The sequence below is a fragment of the Primulina tabacum genome, chromosome 1 (genome assembly GCF_025594145.1).
Source record: "Primulina tabacum isolate GXHZ01 chromosome 1, ASM2559414v2, whole genome shotgun sequence".
Classification (NCBI taxonomy): Eukaryota; Viridiplantae; Streptophyta; class Magnoliopsida; order Lamiales; family Gesneriaceae; genus Primulina; species Primulina tabacum.
The window spans coordinates 3,064,439-3,087,965 of NC_134550.1; the positions used below are offsets into that span (position 1 = coordinate 3,064,439).

The following is a 23,527-nucleotide window of genomic DNA, read 5'->3' on the forward strand; positions in this document are numbered from 1 at the left end:
AATTGTTAGTGAAATTGATGTAGGAAGTCAACATAAACTAGATAAAAAGAGGAAGTAATACAAGTGACAACCAACGGAATGAGTTGCTCTTCCATTAAATTAGAAAATTATCATTTCACAATCACGTGTGGTACTGATTTACAACAAAAGCAATTTCCAAAAAAATGAAACCCTTCGACAACAGAACACTTCAAGCCTGGCACATCATAAATAAGATATACAACAAGTTGATGACACCGTTCTATTATTTCTCGTGTGCTGCAGTTTCTCAGTCAAAAGAGCAAGAAACAGAAAAAAGGCAAGCAGCTTTGCGAGTCGAGAACTGGTCCTTGTTGAAAAGGAAGATATAAAGAAGACAAAAAGCGCATTGTAATTCATTTTCGACCTCCCAAATGACATGGAAAGTTGCCACTGCAATGGAGGGAATATTGTCACCTGCTGCTACTATTTATCGATGCACTGTCACCTCTTGCGCAACGGTGAGCCTTTTGCCACAGCTTTCATATTCTGTGAATCTTTGAAGCAAACAAAGTGCACAATCGTCTTACCATTGGGATAAATTGCAAAGACACTAGTTCCTATCTTTTTGTTGCAAAGAGAGCACATACTGTCTCCAGTAATCCTCACAACACTTTTCCTATGGCTATATAATTCATCTTTTACCTGTGATTCAGAAAAAAATAATAATTTAGAGAAACTAAAACATAATGCAATCATGGAAATTAGTTAAAATTGTTTTATTGGAATCTTTATGAGGTGCTGTCAAATCCAGAAGGTCAATCTTTACATAGAAAATGGCGGAACTTGACGATCAACAGATTATTTACACAGTTAATGCTCGGATAAAGAGTACATGAAAACTATGATTGGCGTGATTGGTTTCTCATTTGCCTCATTCATTAGCAAGTCATAAGGTAACGTCTGTTTACATTTGACATATGTACATGCTAGAAATGAGTGTATTAATTGACATTCAGGCCTTTGTAAGTGTACAAATTCCAATTTATCCCGAAACATTTTGAAAGAAACATACCTGTAGGCTTTCACTCTCTCTCAAGCTCTTTATCACAGAAAAATTTCGGTATGCTTCACCGGATTTTCTCAAAAGTGGACCAAGAAAAGGAAGTAGATTCTGCAGTGAGCCAATAAAAAAAAGAGTAAGAGAGCAGTCTAGACATATTGCATCACAGGTAATTCATCTCAAGGAACACCAGAAGAATCCAACACGCAGGCATTTCCCGCTTCTTATATTCATATATACTCTGTCCAACAAGGAAATTACCTTTAGCTTAGTTTCTCTAGGTAGCAGCTTTAAGGCCTGTGCTCCATTTATTCGATCCCATCTTTGGCCCAATAAATCAATGACCTTATCAAGCATGATGGTAGAAGCTCCTAACTCAATTGCATCATCGGTATCACCATCACTCTTTCCACTGTCAGTGCCACTAGTGTTGAAGCGAGTCTCCTCCGCAACCTCAATTTCCGCAATTTTCTTATTTAAACGACCTTTGGTTTTACCTGTTCCAGGACCAACCTTAGGAATAGCAAAGCTCTGAGAAGAAATCAAATTGGCAATTCTCTTTTCAAAGTTTTTTGTTGTCTTCCGAGGATTCAAATATATTTGCAGCAGAGTAAGATATATGTTGCCATGAGATTTTGCTGCATGTTGACCAACTGCGGACTCATAAACCCGATCGCAATATGACAGTGCCAGTTCAGGAACGTTAAGCTATACAATTTATCCACACACCAAAGAAGAGAGGGTTAGAATGCGTGAAAATGAAGATGAGTTGCTTCAAGGGGTAAAAAGAAAGAAAGAAAAGAAGAGAGGACATACAGAAAACATGAGCAGGACATTTTACTGGCGAAACACATAAAACATGTCACATTAAACGCTGTTCCTTCCTTTTACACGCAAGGCTAATATATTGACACCCTATTTCTATGCACCAATAACAAAGCTCGTCAACATATTAAACATACCACAGTAATTTTAGGTATATGGACAATCCAAATGATGTTATTTTACACTCTAGATATGCGAAAAAATAGTATCATAAATCCAATATGTATTTACATATATTGAATAATTAAAAAACAAATATCCATTAATGTACAAGGATAATACTTGAAGCATGCCTTGACCCTTTGTTGTAATGCTGTTCTCCACGGCCAATTCACGCACTTCATGAAAGTGATGTGATGCACATTGGTTTGTGCACAGGACCTTGTGCACTTCTCAACACTACAATGCACAAGTAAACATCCCTGGAGTAGTACTTATATGTGTTACAAATTAAGACAGCAGCAAATGTCCGAAGCTAGTGAATAGGCAGGCAAGTAGATCTGCTACAACGTCTATCTAGTTCATATGGAGAACTTCCTAGAGAAGGGTTCCAGTAAAATTCAAAAAAATTTGACAAAGGCATAAAAGACACATCCATATAACACCAAAAGTTAATGACACATTTATTTGGTATCAAACACATGATCCTCGGAAAATATGGAATCAGGGGACATAGTTACCTTGTGAACATAAATGGACAGAGCTAGCTCATGTTGGTTCATCTTGCCCAATAGAATCGCACGTTCTTCATACAGGGCATCTGGTGGAAGACGCTTCAATATTATCTCCGGGTTGTACCTAGAGATGCTATCCAAAGCAGACAACAGTTTTTTCCTTGTAGGAGAATAAATTTTCTCATCCCACTTTCCCTGAGAATTAAGATCTGCATACCAGTCGAGTACTTCTGACATATATATTTGTATCTGGATGAACCAATTGATTTCAGAAGATTAGTTCATATTAGACTAACAAATTATGAGTAATATTAGCAATACAAAAGAACATTTCACCAAAGTCATCTGGTTATGATACCGTCTTTATTTGACAGAAAATAAGTTTACAAATGTTTTCGAGAGGAGGTCATATGCGCACAACACCACCAATTAAAAGTAACTCATTTTCCTCAAGTATTTTAAAAAAAAACTAGCACTTTGATAACTGAGATCTCTACCTGACAAACTTCATGATCATTAAAGCCGTAAAGGTTTAGTCTTAAGCAGCCACAGAATGTGTAATTCCTTACCATTTCATTTTGGAGATTTCCTGAGATGCTGTTTTCATTCATTGCAAGCATAAGTTCCAAATATGTAGCCTGCATGCTTGGAGCATGTTTTTTTAGATAAGAGTTTACCAGGTCGGCTGGAATATTTCCAGACAAGAAGAGTTCGATAGTTTGTGTGGGGCAGCTTTCAAGAACTAGCATTGAGAACTCTAGGACTAGCATCGGATCTGTGCCACAGAGAGGCTGAAAAAATAGGCAGATTTTTCAAAAATAGTTGAAGTAGGTCATTGGTGTCAGACAATAGCAGGCACAAAACTATATCTATAGCAGTAATATCCTGCTTGATGCTACCTTCGCGAAATTTATCTCGAATATGAACTATTGTCATTACCGCTATGTAAAGAACTTTGACGTACTTAATATTGGCAAAGAGGCTTGACATGAAGTTTTATGAACAAATATGGATCTCACGAGTCAAAATCAAGAAATAGGGCACAAACATTATTCATTTGCAATCAATGTATTTCTGGCAAATTCCCTAAAACAGTCGAGGCTGGAGATGATTCAGGGTTATCTGGATGCTGGACCAATTAATTTGGAGTTTCAAGTTGTTCGGAACTTGCAATCTTTTACATTCATTGATATAATGAATTAGATGCATTCGAACAATACACCATCTACACAAAACTGTTTATATTTGTGCACTCAATATGCTTTGGTAAGAGAAAACTTGCTGATAAATACACAATTGAGAAATAATCGAAAGGAAAAGCAATTAATAAAAGTATAACAAAAGCTAGAACAGTAAGTAAACTTTTCCTAGTGTCCTTTGTTTTTAAGTAAATCGGACAGTTGTCTATAATGTATGAAAGTGTACTTGCATTATGATAGATTCTGCTGACCCAGGGAAACACTTTCAGCTTAAATAAATGCCAAAGTATTTCTTTGTGAATCAAGTATAGTGTCACAATGGTAAAAGATACCTACTTTCAGATACTCGATAATCATTTCAGGTTTGAACTTCTGGGAGAGCTCGGCTGGTGGATTGTTTGAGTTTGACTCTTCAACTAATTTATGAAGCAGCTTGAGTGCCTCACGGTGCATTGCATTACATTTATAAAGTTCCAACAGGCAAACATGCTGATTTCTTTCCTGCAAAAACTCTTCACATATTTTTACACTACAATAATTAAGACCCTTTAATAGTTCCAGAGCAGCTGAAGGTTGTCCAGTCAATAGAAGGGCCTGAAGTAACGCTGTGTCAAGTATAGCAGCAATTTCACGAGCAACAGAGTTGATGGGCGCATTTGCTCGACCCTATGAGAACCCAAAAAAGATTACAATCACACAAAAATGAAATACATAAAACAATAATCAGTCCAACAGGTGCTACTAGGCATGAAATGGAATCTAATGATAATCAACGGTGACAAATCAAAAAATTTATTTAAGGTAAACAATACTTATTGTCACGAGTCACCACAATGAAGGCAAGCTTGAATTCTGCTACAGTTAACCATGATGAACGCAAGCTTAAATTCTGTTACAGTTGAGACCTTTATCTATAAAACAAGAATTTGGCATATCTAAATTTACAACTGTGAAAGATAGCAAAAACCTCACCTTAATTGGTTTCTTGGGCCGATTGTATCCATATGAAACAAAACTATTTCCGACAGCATCTGAAACAGCTTCGTCAGTTCCTTCAGCGGCAGCTTTTTCAACAATATTGAATCTCTTTCTCTGCAAGAACTTAATCAGGGCCATCAGAGTATTGTGGTTCATCTTCCTGGATTCAAGATCTACTCTCTCATCAGAATCCAATGCATGAGGATGAATTGAAGATTCCATATCATCTGACAAGCTCGAGGAACCTCTTGAGAGATCTAGAGCATCTCCACTGCTATCCATATATTTCTCGGGTTCAGGTACAACAGATGATTTGGGAAGAATGATTGATGGGTACAGGGAAAGCACGTAAGTGATTTCCACCTGAGATGCCCAAAAATGTTCCATGGCCTCCTCATAGTTACCGTTTTCAAACAAATAGTGAGCATATCTGCATCCATGTACAGGTTTGACATCACAATTTTCCGCATGTAAGAGTAACTCATGCCATTACATACCGCATGTTGGATTGTTAAATCAAACATCATTTTGACTGTGAAACTTTTGATCAAATTATTTTCATTTTACCAGTTATAGTCACTAATATTGCAATGCAATAGTAAATCATATTTTTTCTAAAAAAAAACATGACTTTGAATGTGTATATTTAACAATGTTACAGCAAATTGAAGTTGGACCGGTTGAAATTTAATTCATAAATAGCCCAGCTGTGGCCATGGCATCATGATTGGAAATCAAAACAGATAAGAAAGATGACCAGACAGACTCCTTCTCTAAATATACTATGAGCCAAATTTCAATGGAGGGATATCCAATGTCGACTCAAGTATCTTATACTCGGAATTAAAAATTTCATCAGATTTCCTTGAGTTTTAGCTCGGGACTATGATGCTTTTAACAATTTTAGTCAGTCAATAACTTATAACAAGATACAAATCAAGTTATGTGCTCCTTGTTCCCATTTATAAGTTGTAATCCCTTCATTTCAAAAGGAAATGAGTTATAGATCCAACTTCAAAAGATTATTTTCTCTCTTTCTGCTTCCCAAATCTCTGGTATTAACCATCTCTTGTTCATGTCTTATAGACGGATTTACAAAATTATCAGTTGTGGAAAAAATTTCTAGGACAAACTATGTTGAACACCTAAAAGCACCTTGATAAGCCAAAATCTTATAGATAAGGGATTTTATTTTGTCATATTCATGCTTTTCTGACATTTTATTCCATATTTTATGTTTATTTTATTTAATTTTATATCATTTATAGATTTGACCAAAATGTGAAAAAAGCTTAATTTTGGAGATAAAGTCAAACAATTTAATGTCATGTAGGAAAAACCCAGAGAAAGATGGAAGTAGAAAACACTGTGATATCTCGATAATTAAGGAAATAATTGATGGAAAGTTTTGTCTTATTTTCCAAGATGATTTTTAATAATAAGTAAATAAAAGAAGAAAATAAAACTCCTTCCCATTCAGGTGGGATTTTCAATTTATAAAGATAATTTGGGAAAATCTTACCACATCCACGTGGAGTTCACCTCGTGAGATAAGGGAATTTTGGAATTTTAAAAGATTGAGACTTATCACCTCTCTTAGACCCATTAACAGGATATACAAATTGGAGAGAGAAGAAGATTTTGACAAGGAGTTTTACTCAACAGAACATCAGAGGAGGCATAAAGTTTTCTCTGAGAAGAAGGAAGGCTAGGGTTGAAAAGTTGAGAGGAAGATTTCAATATTCTCAATAAAACGTGCCTAAAGTGCTGATATTTCTTTCAATCTTTTTTATCATGTTTTCCCCTATGAATTTGAACACGAGTTTTGTTTTTGTTTTGAGTTTATGGAGTAGATGTTTGTAGATCAACACCACGATAGAGCCGAGACAAGTTATTTTTATGTTTTTCAATTTGATTTCATTTGTTTATTTTGACTCATTGTCCGGTGTCGTTTATCACGTGTGCTTTTAATATAGCCAATTAAATTGATGTTGGTTATTAAAAAATCGGAAAACGATATATTAATATTTGCTTCACTATATCAATTAACATATAGTTAAACTGACTAATAATAGATTCGATTTCTCAATGCGACTTCAGGTTGAAAAACCGAAGTTCTATAGTGATTTAATGCGGTTAAATCTAATTAAATTCAGTTACGAATAATTGGACTGTGAGATTTAAAAAGTATAAAGCGGTTATAAAAGTTGAGGATAAAAAAAAGATAACATGATTATGCACAAATAAATATTAATTTACATGTATGCTGATTAAACATAACCATTCAAAGATATGGAGAGTCGATTAAAGTTGACTCCAATAAACTAGATAAGAAGTTTTTATAGTTTAAGAGTTTGGTTGTGAGCATCTTCCTTGTATCAGTAGAATAACTCCGACCTTGTCTTCTTTCTGTTTTCTTTTTACGAAATGAGCTAAAATAAAACCTAACAAAACACACTAAGAACAAAGAAAAATAACCACCTTATATGAATTGACTGCTCCCTAGTGGCTCGAAGACTTGAATCTTCTGGCGGAAGTAACTTGCACAAAGCCAGTGCTTCCTCAAAATTGCCTGAAGCTGTTAGCTGAACAATCTGGATAAATGGAATACAACATATACATTGAATTTTATAAGGTCGTGGTGATCTTTTCCGTTGGGTAAAAATTCAAGTTAAACATGACCGTTGGAGCCTTCTTTTAGTAATTCTAACATCAACTTTCTCACCGCAATTAAGTTTTTCATCACAAAATCCACATAAATATTAAATCAGCAGTAAGTAAAATAATAATAATAAAATGTCACGAAGAAAATCAAAGCATAATTTTATCCCTTGCTCTATATGAATACATTACGAGTTTATGACTCCATATAATTGAACAGGCGTACAACTTCTTGAATCCAACAGGTACTATACCATATAATTAATGTTAGGACGAAAGAATGGCCAATATTAACAAGACTAACCCATAAGAGATGTACGGTTTACAATTATTTTTTGGTACAGGCACAATTAACAAAGTCATAATCAAATGGAAGAGCCAGAGATTGTGGGGGAAAAAAAGAAATGCACCTGAGCACCAAGGGGAACTGGAAAAAACCCATAAACAGAAGTCTCTAGTGCTACAATCATAGCATGGGTGCTCTGAAGGAGCCGGCGAGCATTACGAAGAACAACAGTTTGAATCAGTGGATAAGGATTTCGAAGAGACCGTATCTGTGTATCCAAAAAGAATTGTTAATTGCAAAATTTCCCAAGACCATTCTCTATTCAGGTGAGAGGTAGTTTATGTCAAATACCTCAATATGTCTTGGTAAAAGACCTACTGCATATGGCATCTCAATAACAACTGATGTGGGAGCCTCCGACCAGCAAATCCTACCTTCCTGAAGAAGTTTACCATTTTGATCGACAAATACTCCAATATTATCCTGGAGAAAACACAGGTAAATTTCATCACATAATACATCTAGAAACTTAGGCAACAAGACATAATTGCATTATGCGTCAAGCTTGAATAGGGCTTATGTAAGACTTGCTCAAAATTTGTACTTTAATCCGTAAACTTTGGGACACGAGTAATTGATAGACCTAATCACCATTTAAACATACCTATTGGTGTAAAACATGGTTGCTGGCATCACGTAGACAATGATAAATAAGAAATATGTTACCTTTCCCAGAAGAAGCTCTCCAGACGGAAGAGACACAACCAATGGCGGGGCAGTTCTCCCTGAAGGAAAAACCTCTGACAATGCACCATTTGTTGAATTCAGTATGACATATTCTCTTCGAATCCCCAAACATATATTTTCACCACACCATGACATTGACTTCACATGGTCTGGAACACCAAATTCTTTCACCTCCACAAAACCACGCCCGCCTAAGAAATCATAAATCATAAATCATACTATGGACTTCCAAGGTAAAGCATGTTGAGATGCCTAATCGAGAGAATTAATATTTTATCATGCCAAGTCAATGAATACCATGGCCCAAAAAGTGAAAGAACTCCCACTATAAGCAAGAAGTAGCATCAAGTCAGGAAGGCTATGAATGTGAGAAGTAAACAAATAAAACAATTAGGTGAAAATTGCTTCCGATGATCGACGGACCAAAATAATACCAAATTCACTTTTATTTCCTAATTATGTACTAAAACAGATGCATGATGATTAGTTTAATTTGTAACGCAGATTTCATGATTTCTGGAGAATCAAAAGACGACATAGTTATTTTGGCAATCTAAAGTTTAAGCCTTCCTAGATACTAATGGCAATGTAACAGCATCCCAGAACCTAAATCAAACTGAAAAAATAACTACAAAGCCAAGTAACTTTCGTATATAAGGCAGTGTTTACCATCAAGCCTCAGGCATAAATTCAATCATTAAAACTCAATGAAGAAACAGCCAAATAGTATTATCCTCGTGACTATTCTTGCTTTTACCCCATCATACCGTCAGCAAAACATTATAGTTCAATTCTCAAAACAGAAGATAAAAAAAATTCCAACAAAAAACTATAACTCATCTAAAAAAGCACGAGCAATTAATTACCGTCGTGCCTAAAAATACAGACCCTCTTCTGCCGCGCGAAGCAGAGGAACCCCCTCTTCTCATCCCAAGAATAAGCGTTCGCTCCCTTCGCCTTCGTAATCACAGCCAAAGTCTCCAAATTGGGCAGCCTATGGAAGGCGATCGACTCCGAGAGCGAGAGCAGGAGCTCCCTCGACTTAATAACTTCCATCGCGAGCATCGGCTTCTTGGAGAAGCCATTAATCGTCCGCTCGAGCACATAGGGCTCCTTTTTCAGCTCTAGCGTGTGATGATAGAATTCGGAAACGGTAGACAGCGGGGATCGATCCTCCCCAGCAGAGGACTCGGGGCCGTAGATACGGAGGGAGCCGTCGGAGCAGGAGAGGATGAGGGTGGAGCCGCAAGACTCGATGGCGTCGATTCTTGATGCGGAATTTGGGATTAGCTGGAATGAATCGTAGGCGCTGTGCACCATTTTTCTGGAATCAATTTCTCTTGCTGGAGCTGTCTTTTTTCAAATGCTTTTTTTTTTTATCTGTAAAGGGTGGGATCGGCGAAACGACGTCGTACAATGGATGCTTTATTTGGGGGACAGTTGTTACAGTGGTCTGATGGGAGACCTCATCCCGCGCTTTTTAACTTTCTATTTTGGTCGGGTCGTTTGGGGTTTAAACACAACACTACTTGTGTGTGATTTGTCCACATTTTATTGTTAATTATTAATAATAATAATTGTGATATGAATTTTTTTATTATTATTTTACATGAATAATAGTTAAGTAACATATCTTTACGGATTCTGTAATGATATACGATGAAAAAATCAAGAAATTAGGATATATTGTTGAAAATCTAAGAATTAGAAGTGAGCTATCTTTTTTCGTATGTAGATCGAGCTTGATACAAAAACAAACAGAGATCAATTAACGGGATCGCATAAGTTTGTATAATCATTCATGTTCTCCTACTTTCTTCAAGAAAATACCATCTATCCAATTCATTTTTTATGCTATACGGTAAATTTTGAAATTTATACTCAAGACAAGATATAATTTTCGAACTTTTCTAGAAAAATAGTTGTAAAACAATGCCTAGGGGAAGGATGGGCATGGGCTGAAATGGGCCGTTTATTGGCCTTAATTTATGGGTGACAATTTGGGCTCATTCAATGGGCCCACTTAAATTACTTCGGTACTGTTCTTCGCTGACCTCCTTGACCCAATACCTGCCAATAAGCTGAGTAATTTCGCAACAGTGTGAAGAGGATATCAATCGATCAATCCATAACAAAAAATATTCCAACAAAATCATGATTCCCTCATTCACAAAAATCATGAAATAATATTTAAATCTAAGAAAGTTAGATATAAGAAGATAGTCTCAACTGTGGGACAAAAATAGGGAGATCATCTTTTAAACACGAATTTGCTTAGAGTGGATTGTGGTTTTTCTCCTCTCTATATTTGTCTCTTTGATATTTTAGTTTCATATATTGTCAAATTTCAATATTAGCATGTCATCATTTTTCTTCTTTTTTTGCTATTTTAGTCATTTTTTACGTGACGTTGTTGTGGCATCTATGCAGCGTTGATGTCATGATGATGTGCGTAGTGATATATCAGTACTCCACATAAAAAAATGACTGATATTACCGAAAATCCAAATACTTGTAAATAAAACTAAAATTTCATAAAATAGATTACCAAAATCACAAAATGATAAAATTATAAAAACAAAAAATGCAAATTTTCCCGTATGTCAAATTCTTCCAACCATTTTTACTTTATGCACTAACAAATATTGATACAAAGGGAATGGCTATTGTGTTTATTAGGACGACTTGTATTTATATCTCTGTAAAAACACAGTCCTTGAATTTTTTTAAATTTATAGATGTATCCCCCTGCGTGTCTTTACTATATATGATCCATTTTCTTCAAATAATAATTAATTTTCACTCAAATATTTTTTTCAATCACTGACTATTACTTCCAATTTTCACCATATCATAGATACATTTTTATTTGAATAAATTATGAACACAGCAGGTATTGTCAGGTTGAAATTACACCATTACTAAATCATAATTTATCAAAGAATATGTGTTTTTTGTTTTAAGAAAACCATTTACATATATTAATATATTTATCTGATATTAATACAAGAGTTTTAACAAATACATATTGAGTAACATAGTTTTGCAAATTTCCATAAAAAGTTTCATAAGATGAATATTTTTCAAGCAAGAACAATTGCTAAGTTATCTACTGATCATCACATTTTCTCAGTTAAAATTTGTGTATTGTTTATCATCATCATAAATTTATAATCAGATCACACTCACACGCAGACAGATACATATATACATATATATATACATATATATAATATACTATTATATGTACCAGTTGAACAACTGAACAAGATGTATAAAAAAATTCAAAATATACAAAATAGATAGTACAGAAAGGAACATCTGTTTACATAGAAAACAACAAATATAATATGCTTATAAAGCAAAGCTGCTTGTTTCAAACTTGTCAAATTAAAGAAAAGTGTATGAAACAGACCAACAGAAAAAGGGACCATTAGTATTTAAGAAAAAGCGAAAGCTCTTACAAAAAAAAGAAAAGAAGACATGAAAAAACCAAAAGCGATCTAAGTGACATCGAATTAACTCATTTTTCACTCCACCTATGTGAAAACATCAGATTTCCTCTGTGACACTGAGCTATCAGACTACCATCGCCATCGAACTGCGCAGAGAGAATATTATGTGTAGCTTTTTCAGATTCTGATTGATTAATGAATGAATTATATTGATTCCAGATGACAAATGATTAATGGGATTCTTTTCTTCTTTTTTTCCTTTTTCTGGGAATTAATTTGATTGATGATCATCTGGTGAAATCGTGGACGAAGCTTGGCCTGTCTGTGACGTTGAAGCGCCATGAATTGAGGTGGTTGTCTTCTTGCAGGAACTGGTACTCGTTCCCGTAGTAATAGGGTGTTTTGTGGGATTGAGATGCTGCCCATGTGTTGTTGTTCATCATCTGTTGAGCTTCCATGTCTCCGTGGCTGCCGCCTCCGCCGTTGCTGGTGGCGGCGGCGGCGGCTGTGGCCCGTCTCTCTTCTTTCTTGAAGCGAATCCCACATGCATTGCACAGTGACTGCAGCAATTCATTTGATTTCCAGATTAGGACTCTTTTCTTGAAATGTTACGTTTTTGTTGTGTGTATATCTTTTCAGGAAGGTAACAAATTTAAGTTTGAAGGCTATATTCCAGATGCCATCCATTGCTAAAGGGACCCAAGAATCTAGTAGATGGACACTCTTTAAATTTATTTAAATGAAATTTGTGAGAAATTAGACTCAAAATCAACCACAATTTAATGTATTTTTGGGTAAAATTTGTGGGGAAAATCCTTGTAAAGTAAATGAAACTTGTTGATTAATTAAGACTGACCTTAGGACCCCTTGGACCGTTCCTCCACAATGGAGTGGAGGTGGTGTCGCAATTAGCACAGCGGCGGGCGAGGAGAGGGTCGCCGCCGGAGTTCCCACTACTTCCTCCACGGTGGCTTTTGGAGCTGGACGGCGGCGCCGGCGTCTGCTTCGAAGGCAGGATGTTCCACCCAAAAGCAGATATACGAGAAGAACGTTTCTTCTCACCATGATTGCCGTCGTCACTCGTCAGACGAGTGGAAGGCGTGCCCAAAGAAAGCGTGCAATCCACAGAAGACGAAGGAGAATTCGAGAAAGAGTACATCTCCCCTCCTTCTTCGTATCCTCTATACCCATTGTTCATTGAGAAAAGCATTGAAAACGAATTACAGCTCTGCGTGTGGTACATCCCACAGGTGCAACCCCCCACCATGTTCGAGCTACTGCATCTGTGCATCATTCTTCGAGATTTCCACACTCAAAAATCCAATCTTTTAACAAAAGGGTTCTCTTCTAAACTCCAATAATATTGAAAAAATTGATCAAGACTAGGGCAGATGCTGGTGAAGGGGACAAAGAACATAAATTTGACAGAGAGAGAACAAAAGAGGTGGGAGCAAATAGTTATCTGACAGCGACTTGTAATGACAATAATAAAATATTAATTTGAACAACTACCACTCGGGAAAGAGAGCTGTTCTTTGAGTGTACGAAATAGCAGGGATCAGCGTTGTCCGTTAGCTACACAGAGCTATTAAAATGGCGAAATATCAGTAATCATCTGCAGGATCCATGTTCAGTTTGATCGCCAATAAGTGACGTTTGGATACATAAGCAGAACTAATACTAATAGTAATATCAGAAAAAACTACGTTTGCAGAGAAAAGAACAAAGATTACACTGTGCAGTGTGTATGATTCAAGAATGATGCACGAAATGGGGTTAAGCTATGGAGATTGAAGGGTTATTGTGTGAGTATTTATAGAGCTCAGCTGGTATGTACGTACACATATAGATACAAGGAGAGGGGGTGGGGGGTGGGTGTGGTCATTGGGCAGTCAAAAGAGCCCACGTGACTAGCGGGAACAGTCTTCCATGGATCTGCCTTCTCCGATCACGAGGCAGTAGTCTCAAACCCAATACATCAAACTTGTGTCCGCATACGAATCTCTCCACTGGCATTGCTACTCCCCCAAGAAAATTGAATTTGCTCGAAAATTTTTAATCAATCTTAATAAAATATACAACAAAAATTGTAATTTTTGTTTTTTTATTTGTTTCTATATGATTTTGGTCTTTTATATTGTCGTAAATATAAGATCGACGACAATATAGAACACCAAAATCATATAAAAACAAGAGTATGTCTTTTTGTGAGACGGATCTCTTATTTGTGTCATTCATGAAAAAATATTACTTTTTATTGTGAATATCGGTAGGGTTGACACGTTTCAAAGATAAAGATTCGTGAAACCGTCTCAAAAGAAACCTACTTTTGTTTTTATATGATTTTGGTATTATATTTTGTCGTCGATCTTATATTTATGTGCTTGAGTTGATCAAAATTTTAATAAAATATTGGTAAAATATCATATTCACTGGTGGTTTGTAAAATAAAAAGAAATTTATTGGTTGAATTTTCTGTGAAAGAAATCATGTCTAATAAAATTTCAGTTATTGTAGTTTAATGCTAATTTTGGGACACATAATGATTCGTAACAAAAACAAAACACCGACGTATTTAATGATGTGTTATGCTATTGAAATATGACTATTAGTATTCACAAAAACTCATATGAAACTATCTTACGAGTCAATCGTATTATATTAATATCATACTCGACTCGACTCATTGAAATTAATATTTTTATGTCAAAATTATTTCACCTCACAGATACAGATATAGATCACGAGAAAAACTCACACACATAACTATAAGGTCGTGTGGTGAAGACTAATTTTTCAAATCTAAATATATGAGACGAAAACGTACAGATTATTTATTTTCAACTCACACTGCCCTCACCGTAAGTGACAAAAGGATGATAACTGGTCAATAAGTCCCACTTTTCTAAGTTTCAGTAAGTGACAATAGGTTACCCTGAAATTTGAGAAAAATAAAGTAATATTTGATTTCATTTCTCTACATAGTATTTAGGATGTCGTGTTGTGAATAACTTAATTGGGGACTAAGTGCCTTGATCCGGCTTAATTCTATATTATTTAAATGATTTTTTTTAAGTCTTTTTAGCAAGTTTGGACGATATTGTGTTTTCTATACGACATGAGTTTACACTTTACTAGACGAACTCGACTGTTTTGAATTAAAGTAATTTACTTCCCTAGATCAGTGATTTAAGCAAATCATCACGGTTCTTCATATCGATTTTTAATATCAAATCATCAAATTTCAATATCGTCATATCATTATCTGACGTCAAGTCAATATTACGATAAAAAAACAAAAACGAAAAAAACTCAGTTCTGTTGGTCCCACGTGCGGAATTTGAGATAATAAAATTCGAAAATAAAGAATAAAATGGACACCGAGATTTACGTGGAAAACCCCTAAAAATTATTAGGGTAAAAACCACGGGTAAGATGAAAAGATTTCCACTATAATATTTTGTGGTGTACAACTCACTCACTGTGTTTCCAAAAAGAACACACACTCTCTTAATACAGGAGAACAAAACACCTCCACGAAATTTCCGCCATTGGAAATTTCCGCCTGCCCACATTTATTACATGTTTTGACTAGCCCCATTTGAAAACTCTTGTTCCTGCCGACATTTCTCCCACTTGGAGATTTGATTGAGAATCAAACACATTTCCACACATCCTTTCAATCTTGTCATTTCCTGCTGCTTATGTTTCCGCTAGACCACTTGAGGATCTACACCACTCAAACTTATCAGTGTTCATTGGCTTGGTCAGAAAATCAGCTATGTTATCCTTCGTATGGATCTTCTGCATATCCACGCTTCCTTCTTCTACTACTTCCCGCACAAAGTGAAATTGTACTCCAATGTGTTTCGTCCTGGAATGAAAGGCTGGATTTCTTGTGATGTGCAAGGCACTCTGACTGTCACAAAACAAAGGAACATTCTCTTGTTTGTGCCCAATCTCCTCCAATAACCTTTTAGTCCATATTGCTTCCTTGCAAGCTTGAGTAGCTGCCATGTATTCTGCCTCTGTTGTAGATAACGCCACAACTGTCTGCAGTTTTGAAACCCAGCTTACTGCTCCTCCTGCAAGTGTAAACACATAAGCAGTAGTAGATTTTCTCTTATCAGGATCACCTGCATAATCTGAATCGACAAAGCCCCTGAGTGTAAAATCCGATCCTCCATAACATAATGCAGCATTCGAGGTACCCTTAATGTAGCTAAGGATCCTCTTAACAGTGCTCCAATGCTCTCGTCCAGGATTCGCCATATACCGACTAACTGCTCCAACTGCTTGAGCAATGTCCGGTCTTGTACATATCATGGCGAACATCAAACTTCCCACTGCTGATGCATACGGTACTCGAGACATCTCCATCCTCTCTGCTTCACTGCTAGGACACATCTCGAAGGATAACTTGAAGTTAACAGGAAGAGGGGTCGAAATTGGCTTACTATCTTGCATGTTAAAGCGTTGCAAGACTTTCTTCAAATAATTTTTCTGGAAAAGCCAAATCTTTCTGTTACTTCTGTCTCGGTTGCATCCCTAGAATCTTGTTTGCTGGTCCCAAGTCCTTCATATCAAATTCCCTAGCCAACTGTGCCTTCAATCCTTGGACCTGATCTTTTTTTTGGGGCCTGCTACCAACATGTCGTCCACATACAACAACAAAATAATATAATCATCACCAGACCTCTTGAAATACGTACAAGGGTCTGCACTCAGTCTGTTGTATCCAAGGCTCATGATATGGGAATCAAATCTCTTGCACCAACACCTCGGCGCCTGTTTGAGACCGTACAGAGATTTCTTCAACCTGCAAACCAAGTTCTCTTTGCCTTTTTCAGCAAAACCTTATGGCTGAAGCATATAGATTTCTTCTTCAAGATCTCCATGAAGAAACGCCAGTTTTCACATCTAGCTGTTCTAGATGTAGGTCAAACACCGCACACAATGCCAACACTACTCTGACTGTTGTAAGTCGAACCACGGGAGAAAATATCTCATTGAAGTCAATGCCTTCTTTTTGAGCATACCCTTTTACCACCAATCTAGCACGATATCGTTCCACTTGGTTATTGTCATCACGCTTGATCTTATAGACCCATCTGTTTCCAATGGCTTTCCTCCCTCGTGGTAGTGTAACAAGATCCCAAGTTTTATTTCTGTCTAATGCCTCCAACTCTTCTTGCATTGCTATCATCCACAAGGATACATCCGAGCTTTGAGTAGCCTCGTGGAAACTCGATGGCTCACCATCCTCTGATAGTAGACAATATGCAATATTACTTTCAGTGACATAATCTGAAAGACAACCTGTGGTCTTCTGTCTCGAGTTGACTGCCTCACATTGGAAACCTCAGACTCAACATGTTCTTGTTCTTCGTGCTCTGGTACTGCTTCACAAAAAACTTGACCTTCGTCCGTCTTATTTTCCACCTGAAAAATAGTAGTTTCTGAATTCGGTGTGCCTTTGTCTCCCTTTACTTTATCTTCCTCGAAGATAACATATCTGCTGATGACAAGCTTGTGAACAGTAGGATCCCACAAGCGAAACCCTTTTACTCCATCAGCATAACCCAAGAAGATACATTTTCTGGATTTCGAATCCAACTTCGATCTTTCTTGCTCATTGTACAGAACGTACACAGGACTTTCAAATGTATGCAAATGAGAATAATATGTCGGCTTCCCGGTCCACATTTCCATCGGAGTCTTCAGATCAATCGCCACTAAAGGAGAACAATTGATAATATAACAAGCGGTTTTGACTGCTTCCGCCCAAAATGACTTTTCTAGATCCGTAGTCCTCAACATAGCTCTTGTTCTGTCCAACAAGGTCCTGTTCATCCGCTCCGCCACTCCATTCTGTTGAGGTGTGTAAGCCGCCGTGAAATGTCTCTTGATGCCCTCATGTTGACAAAATGCATCAAACTCGTCACTGGTATATTCTCCTCCATTGTCAGTCCTCAGACACTTGATTTTCTTTTCAAAATCAAGTTCAACCCGCGCTTTGAAATCTTTGAAGATTTGGAAAACATCTTATTTCTTCTTGATTGGATACACCCAACATCTCCTAGAGAAATCATCAATGAACGAGACAAAGTATCTCGCTCCTCCTAGGGATACAACCGGTGCTTGCCAAACATCCGAATGAATAAGCTCCAATATGCTTTTGCTCCTGGCAGTAGAAGTACCAAACTTTAATCTGTGTTGTTTACTGGTAACACAGTGCTCACAAAAGGGTAATGACACTTTTGTAAGTCCCGACAGCAGCTTCCGTTTTGAGAGAATTTTCAACCCCCGTTCTGACATATGCCCGAGCTTTCTATGCCATAACACTGTTAATTCTTCTCCTGAACCAATTGATGCAACAGCTAGTTCTGCCTCTTTGTGTGTTTCTCCCAAAAGTACATACAGATTTGCAGCAACTTTTTCCGCCTTCATAACCACAAGCGCTCCCTTCACAATTTTCATGATCTCATTCTCGATCCGAGTTTTGCACCCGATATCATCCAATTGCCCCAAGGACAAAAGATTTTTCGTCAGTCCTTTCACATGCCGTACCTCCTGTATGGTGCGAATGGTGCCATCAAACAATTTAATTTTGATAGTACCGACCCCAGCGATTTCCAAGGCATGATCATTTCCCATGAATACAGATCCTCCTGAGACTGGTTCATAATGATCAAATCATTCTCTCCGAGACGTCATGTGCCACGTCGCTCCTGAATCCATAATCCATGTGTCACAAAATTTGTGTCTGCCTTCCGCAACAGTTGCCGCTTCGCTGAATAATATTTCACTACTGCCTGAAGTACTGGCCACATTTCCTTGAGAGCTTTTATCGATACTCGTACACTCTTTCTTGAAGTGCCCTTTACCGCCACATTTAAAGCAGTAAATATTTTTCTTCTTACTTCTCGACTTTGACCTACCTCGCCTTTGACTCCCACTGGAATCACGGTCCATAAATCTTTCTCTTATCATCGGTAACGCCTCTGCCTGCTTCGAGGTTACCAACCTATCTTCTTTATTCTTGCGCCAGCTTTCTTCTTCGAGAACCGCAGTTAAGACATCGTCGAATCTTAGAAAGCCCATAAGAATATTGTTGGTTATGTTGATGATAAGTTGATCATATGAATCTGGTAGACTTTGAAGTAGAAGCTCCGCACGTTCATTTTCCCCTATTTTATGCCCCATGGAAGTGAGTTGGGCAAATAGAGTATTGAGTGTGTTGATATGATCGATCATCAATGAAGATTCCGCCATCCGAAGAGTATAAAGTCTTCTCTTTAGGAAAATCATGTTGTGTAGCGACTTGACCTCGTACATCTTTGTCAGAGTATCCCAGATAACTTTTGCTGTTTTTATCTCAGAGATACTTGACAAAACTTCGTCGGCTATAGCCAAGTGTAAATTGGCAACAGCATTATCATTCATCTCGTTCCACTTTCCATCATCTGTAATCTCCATCGGTCTATCTCCAATAGCCGCCAAGCAATTCTTATTTCTTAAAACTGCTTGTATCTTTATTTTCCACAGCATAAAATTGCTTCCGTTGAACTTTGTTATCTCATACTTTCCCGCCATTATGTCTACAACAATTTAGTAGACTCGATAAAATTAATCCCGCCTTAAATAAAAAATCTCAAAAAATCTTTTCTGATGTGGAAGATCAGTCTAGGCTGCAATCACAGAGCATACTCAGAATTTTAAGAAATTTTAAACCAAGGCTCTGATACCACTTGTTGGTCCCACGTGCGGAATTTGAGATAATAAAACCCGAAAATAAAGAATAAAATGGACACCGAGATTTACGTGGAAAACCCCTAAAAATTATTAGGGTAAAAACTACGGACAAGATGAAAAGATTTCCACTATAATATTTTGTGGTGTACAACTCAATCACTGTGTTTCCAAAGAGAACACAAACTCTCTTAATACAGGAGAACAAAACACCTCACAAATATTATAGAACTAAGCACTCAAATGCTTATAAGATGAGAGAAAACTCGAAGAAGTGATGATTTCAAAATGAAAGGGGGAGCTCTATTTATAGAGCCCCCTGTCCGTGTGAGGACGCGTATAAAACGCGTCTTCCATCTTTCCACGAAATTTCCGCCATTGGAAATTTCCGCATGCCCACATTTATTACATGTTTTGACTGGCCCCATTTGAAAACTCTTGTTCCTGCCGACAAGTTCAACAGAGAATCGATCCAGTTCGGACCAAGTTAAATAATCATTTTTATTGTCAAAACATTGGTTTGACCGATCATGCAGAACCGATGAACCAGTTAAAAATCGATCCAATCGGTTCTTCTTTTGAATTTATTATTATTTTTGTTGATTATTTTTTGCCAAAAAATATAAATAAAATTATATTAGATTATATGTATGTTTTTAAAATTTTAAATTTTGATAAATATATATTATTATTATTATTATTTATATACATATTTAAGATCTTCAAATTTTAAATATATTATTTACTATTTCATATTATCATTTTATATGATATTACGTTATTCTGATTTGATAATCCGGTTGAATATCTTTTTTAAAATAGACCGGTTGAATCGGATCGTTTTATGAAATCATGATAAAAACAGAAATTTTATCTTTGTTTTGAATTCAACTTGGTAATTATCATTGTAACAAGTACCATCATCCATTTGTTGTTATAGACTGTCTAATCCGTCCGTCAATCCCATTGCCGGACTACACAGGATATGATTGATGGACATTGTAATCCTTAAAATAATAATAATTTTTTTAAAAAAAAACTCGCGTCCAACTAAAGCCATGTTTTCCATAAAAATTCTATATTTAAAATACATACGTTGTGTTACAATATTGTATACGCTTAAATATAATACTATAAAAAAATAATTATTGTAATAAATTCATTACTCTAATATAATTATTATCAACAATAATCAATTTTTAAAATTTTATTGGAATATGATATATTACTTTTAATTCTAATAATAACTATTGATAAATAAGATCCTAGAAATTATGCATACAAAAACCATAAAAAAAGAAAAAGAAAAAGAAGTTAATTTCCCGAAAAATAATTTATCATAAAAATCCAATTTTAATAATAAATAAAATATAAATTTATATTTGATATTCTTAAATCTTACTATTACAATCAGTAGGTGCGCCCCCAGGAATCACGTGAAGAGGAAGGAAACAATCCATTTGGTCGTCTCCTCAATCATACCCTCCTCATGCCCGAATACAGAAGAATTTTATTTTATTTTATTTTATTTTATTTTTATTGTTATTTTTTAAAAAGATATAGTATTTAATTGAGAATATATTTTAAAATAATAAATTCAAAAAGTTTTCCTCAAATCTACATGTATTCCTAGATAGTTATCTTATTTTTTGGGGGGGACAATAGGAAAAAGTGAAAGAGATACTCTGCAATCATCAAAGCTTTGTGGGTTTAGAGAAATCTTTGACCCAAAGATGCAAGGAAACATGCAAAAAGTGAACAAAGCTTGTGTTGGTTGGTGTTCATTATGAAGTAATCCCACTTGAGACATGCTGGATAAGCATCGAATGGTATAAACTAATTCGACCAAATCGATTAAGTACTTTAATTATAAATATATTCGAATTCGATGTCTTAACGATCAACTTCGATTCGCCAAGAAAGTACCGATTCTTCTTTGTTTTCGTTTTTTGTTCAAAAAATTTAGTTGCTCGTGAATTCCATAATTAAAATGGGTCAAAATGTTTTAGATTTTGATGAGTTCGAAATGGGGACAAATTAAAAGGAAAGGATAAAAGAAGAAAAGGCGAGGGGGAGCACATAGAGTAATGATAGGGAAGGCGGAACAAATGCCTCTGGAATATCGATCCAAAGATTCAAATACGTAAACAGCACAAAACAAAAGAAAAAGAGAGACAAATTGAGAATCGGATCGTCTTGAGATTGGAGTCCCCTCCCTTCGACAAACACCACTTTCCGATATATTCTCTTTTTTCAAACTATTCACAATTAATTATTTTATTATCCAATGCCGTTTTACTGTTAATCATAAATTATATGTGTTTTCCTTGGTTTAACTTTGATTTTTCAGCTTCCCTTTCTACACCAAAGGTCGAGTATATAATCTACCTGACATTAATTGATTATCATTATATTATTTATTTATATTTGCGGAATCGATAATTGTGTATATATATAACAAAAAAGGAGTAGTGGTAGGATAATTACATCTTTCGTCATTATTTGGGCAGATTGCTGATAAAACTGATTTATGAATTTTATACGTTTATCAACAATTTTTTTGCCACAAAAAAAGTATTTTGTGAGACGGATTTGTGAACATACCCAAATCATGAAAAACTGTAGTTTTTTATATCAAAAGTATTTTTTTCGTGATATTTATAAATTAGATCGACTTGTCTTATATATATAAATCTGTAAGACCGTTTTACAAAAGATATAATATTTCTCGACGATCTGAACATGAAATCATAATATTAATATATCGAACAAAGAAGTAAATGGACTTAAAATCATGAATTTAGAAACATGGTTTCAGTATCTTAATAATAAGTCTTATGTGAGTCGGTCTCACATATTTATTTTCATGAAACTGATTGAATTAAATAGACTTAAAATCATGAATTTAGAAACATGGCTTCAATATCTTGAGAATAAGTCTTATGTGAGAGGGTCTCACGGATCTATTTTCATGAGACTGACTGATTCGGTTCATATTTCAAAAAAATTATTATTTTTTATTGATATGCTCACGATGAAAATCTGTCTCACAAACCGACTCGGTTCAAATAATACAGTTTGCAAGGCGATTTACTTCTCTCTCTTTTACATTTAATGTGTGATATTTTATTTAGAAATGCTGCCCAAATTTACAAAAATAGGGATCCATCTATTCTTGGGACTCTTTGAATATAGTAATTAACATTAACAAATTTGTATAATTCATTCAAAAATACTCGTAATAAAATGAAATATACTGTACTTGGCTCTAATAGATCTCTTCAAAAAAGATATTCAAAGAATTTGGAGAAGACTTTGAATCCACTCTATGTCATAAAACTTTTGTAAATGTTATCGTTATAGTAACTGAAAAATGTAGGATAATTAACGAATTTATTCTCATATTTATTAATATAAATTTTCCAATTTTATTCTAAATACCTGATATATATTTTAGAAATAAAATTTCGTTTTTAACAGTACAACAGTTTTTTTACTATTTCTTCACATTTTATTATATTTTATAAGAGAAATATTTCTTGGGAAGGAAAAAATAATTCTGAAATTTCCCGAAAATAAGAATAATTATTATATTAGTACCAAGGCAAAAACTTGTGTGAGACGGTCTCACGAGTCGTATTTTGTGAGACGGATCTCTTATTTGGGTCATCAATGAAAAAATATTACTTTTTATGCTAAAGTATTATTTTGCATCGTAAATATCGATATGGTTGACCCGTCTCACAGATAAAGATTCATAAGACCGTCTCACAAGAGACCTACTCTAATACCAAATAGTTCTATTAAATTTTCTACAATTTCTCGATTGTTATATAACTCATATGATATCAAAGTCTCAAATTTTGGTGACCGATATAAAGGGAATACCCTCATTAAGTATTGAAACAATTAATACACCATATATATAT

The 23,527-nt window shown here is 35.5% G+C and overlaps 2 protein-coding genes across 3 annotated transcripts; both read right to left on the reverse strand.

Annotated features, from left to right (window-relative positions):
- Positions 1 to 64: 64 nt before the first annotated feature.
- LOC142517636 (vacuolar sorting protein 39-like) lies at positions 65 to 9,798 on the reverse strand. Of its 2 annotated transcripts, none has more exons than XM_075620006.1 (12): positions 9,258 to 9,798; positions 8,371 to 8,582; positions 7,996 to 8,127; positions 7,769 to 7,912; positions 7,179 to 7,291; positions 4,692 to 5,127; positions 4,056 to 4,385; positions 3,090 to 3,311; positions 2,527 to 2,769; positions 1,283 to 1,729; positions 1,034 to 1,132; positions 65 to 663 (listed from the first exon to the last, which is right to left on the reverse strand). In XM_075620006.1, exons 1-12 carry the CDS (start codon positions 9,709 to 9,711, stop codon positions 463 to 465), a joined length of 3,033 nt encoding a protein of 1,010 aa, XP_075476121.1. In that variant the 5' UTR covers positions 9,712 to 9,798; the 3' UTR covers positions 65 to 462. The 2 variants fall into 2 exon arrangements, with proteins under 2 accessions (XP_075476121.1, XP_075476199.1); XM_075620084.1 differs by having other exon boundaries at positions 9,280 to 9,412.
- Positions 9,799 to 11,811: 2,013 nt separating this feature from the next.
- LOC142516116 (GATA transcription factor 19-like) lies at positions 11,812 to 13,617 on the reverse strand. Its single transcript, XM_075619837.1, has 2 exons — positions 12,703 to 13,617; positions 11,812 to 12,406 (listed from the first exon to the last, which is right to left on the reverse strand). The coding sequence occupies exons 1-2, from the start codon at positions 13,138 to 13,140 to the stop codon at positions 12,134 to 12,136; spliced, it is 711 nt and encodes a 236-aa protein (XP_075475952.1). The 5' UTR covers positions 13,141 to 13,617; the 3' UTR covers positions 11,812 to 12,133.
- Between the last annotated feature and the right edge of the window lie 9,910 nt (positions 13,618 to 23,527).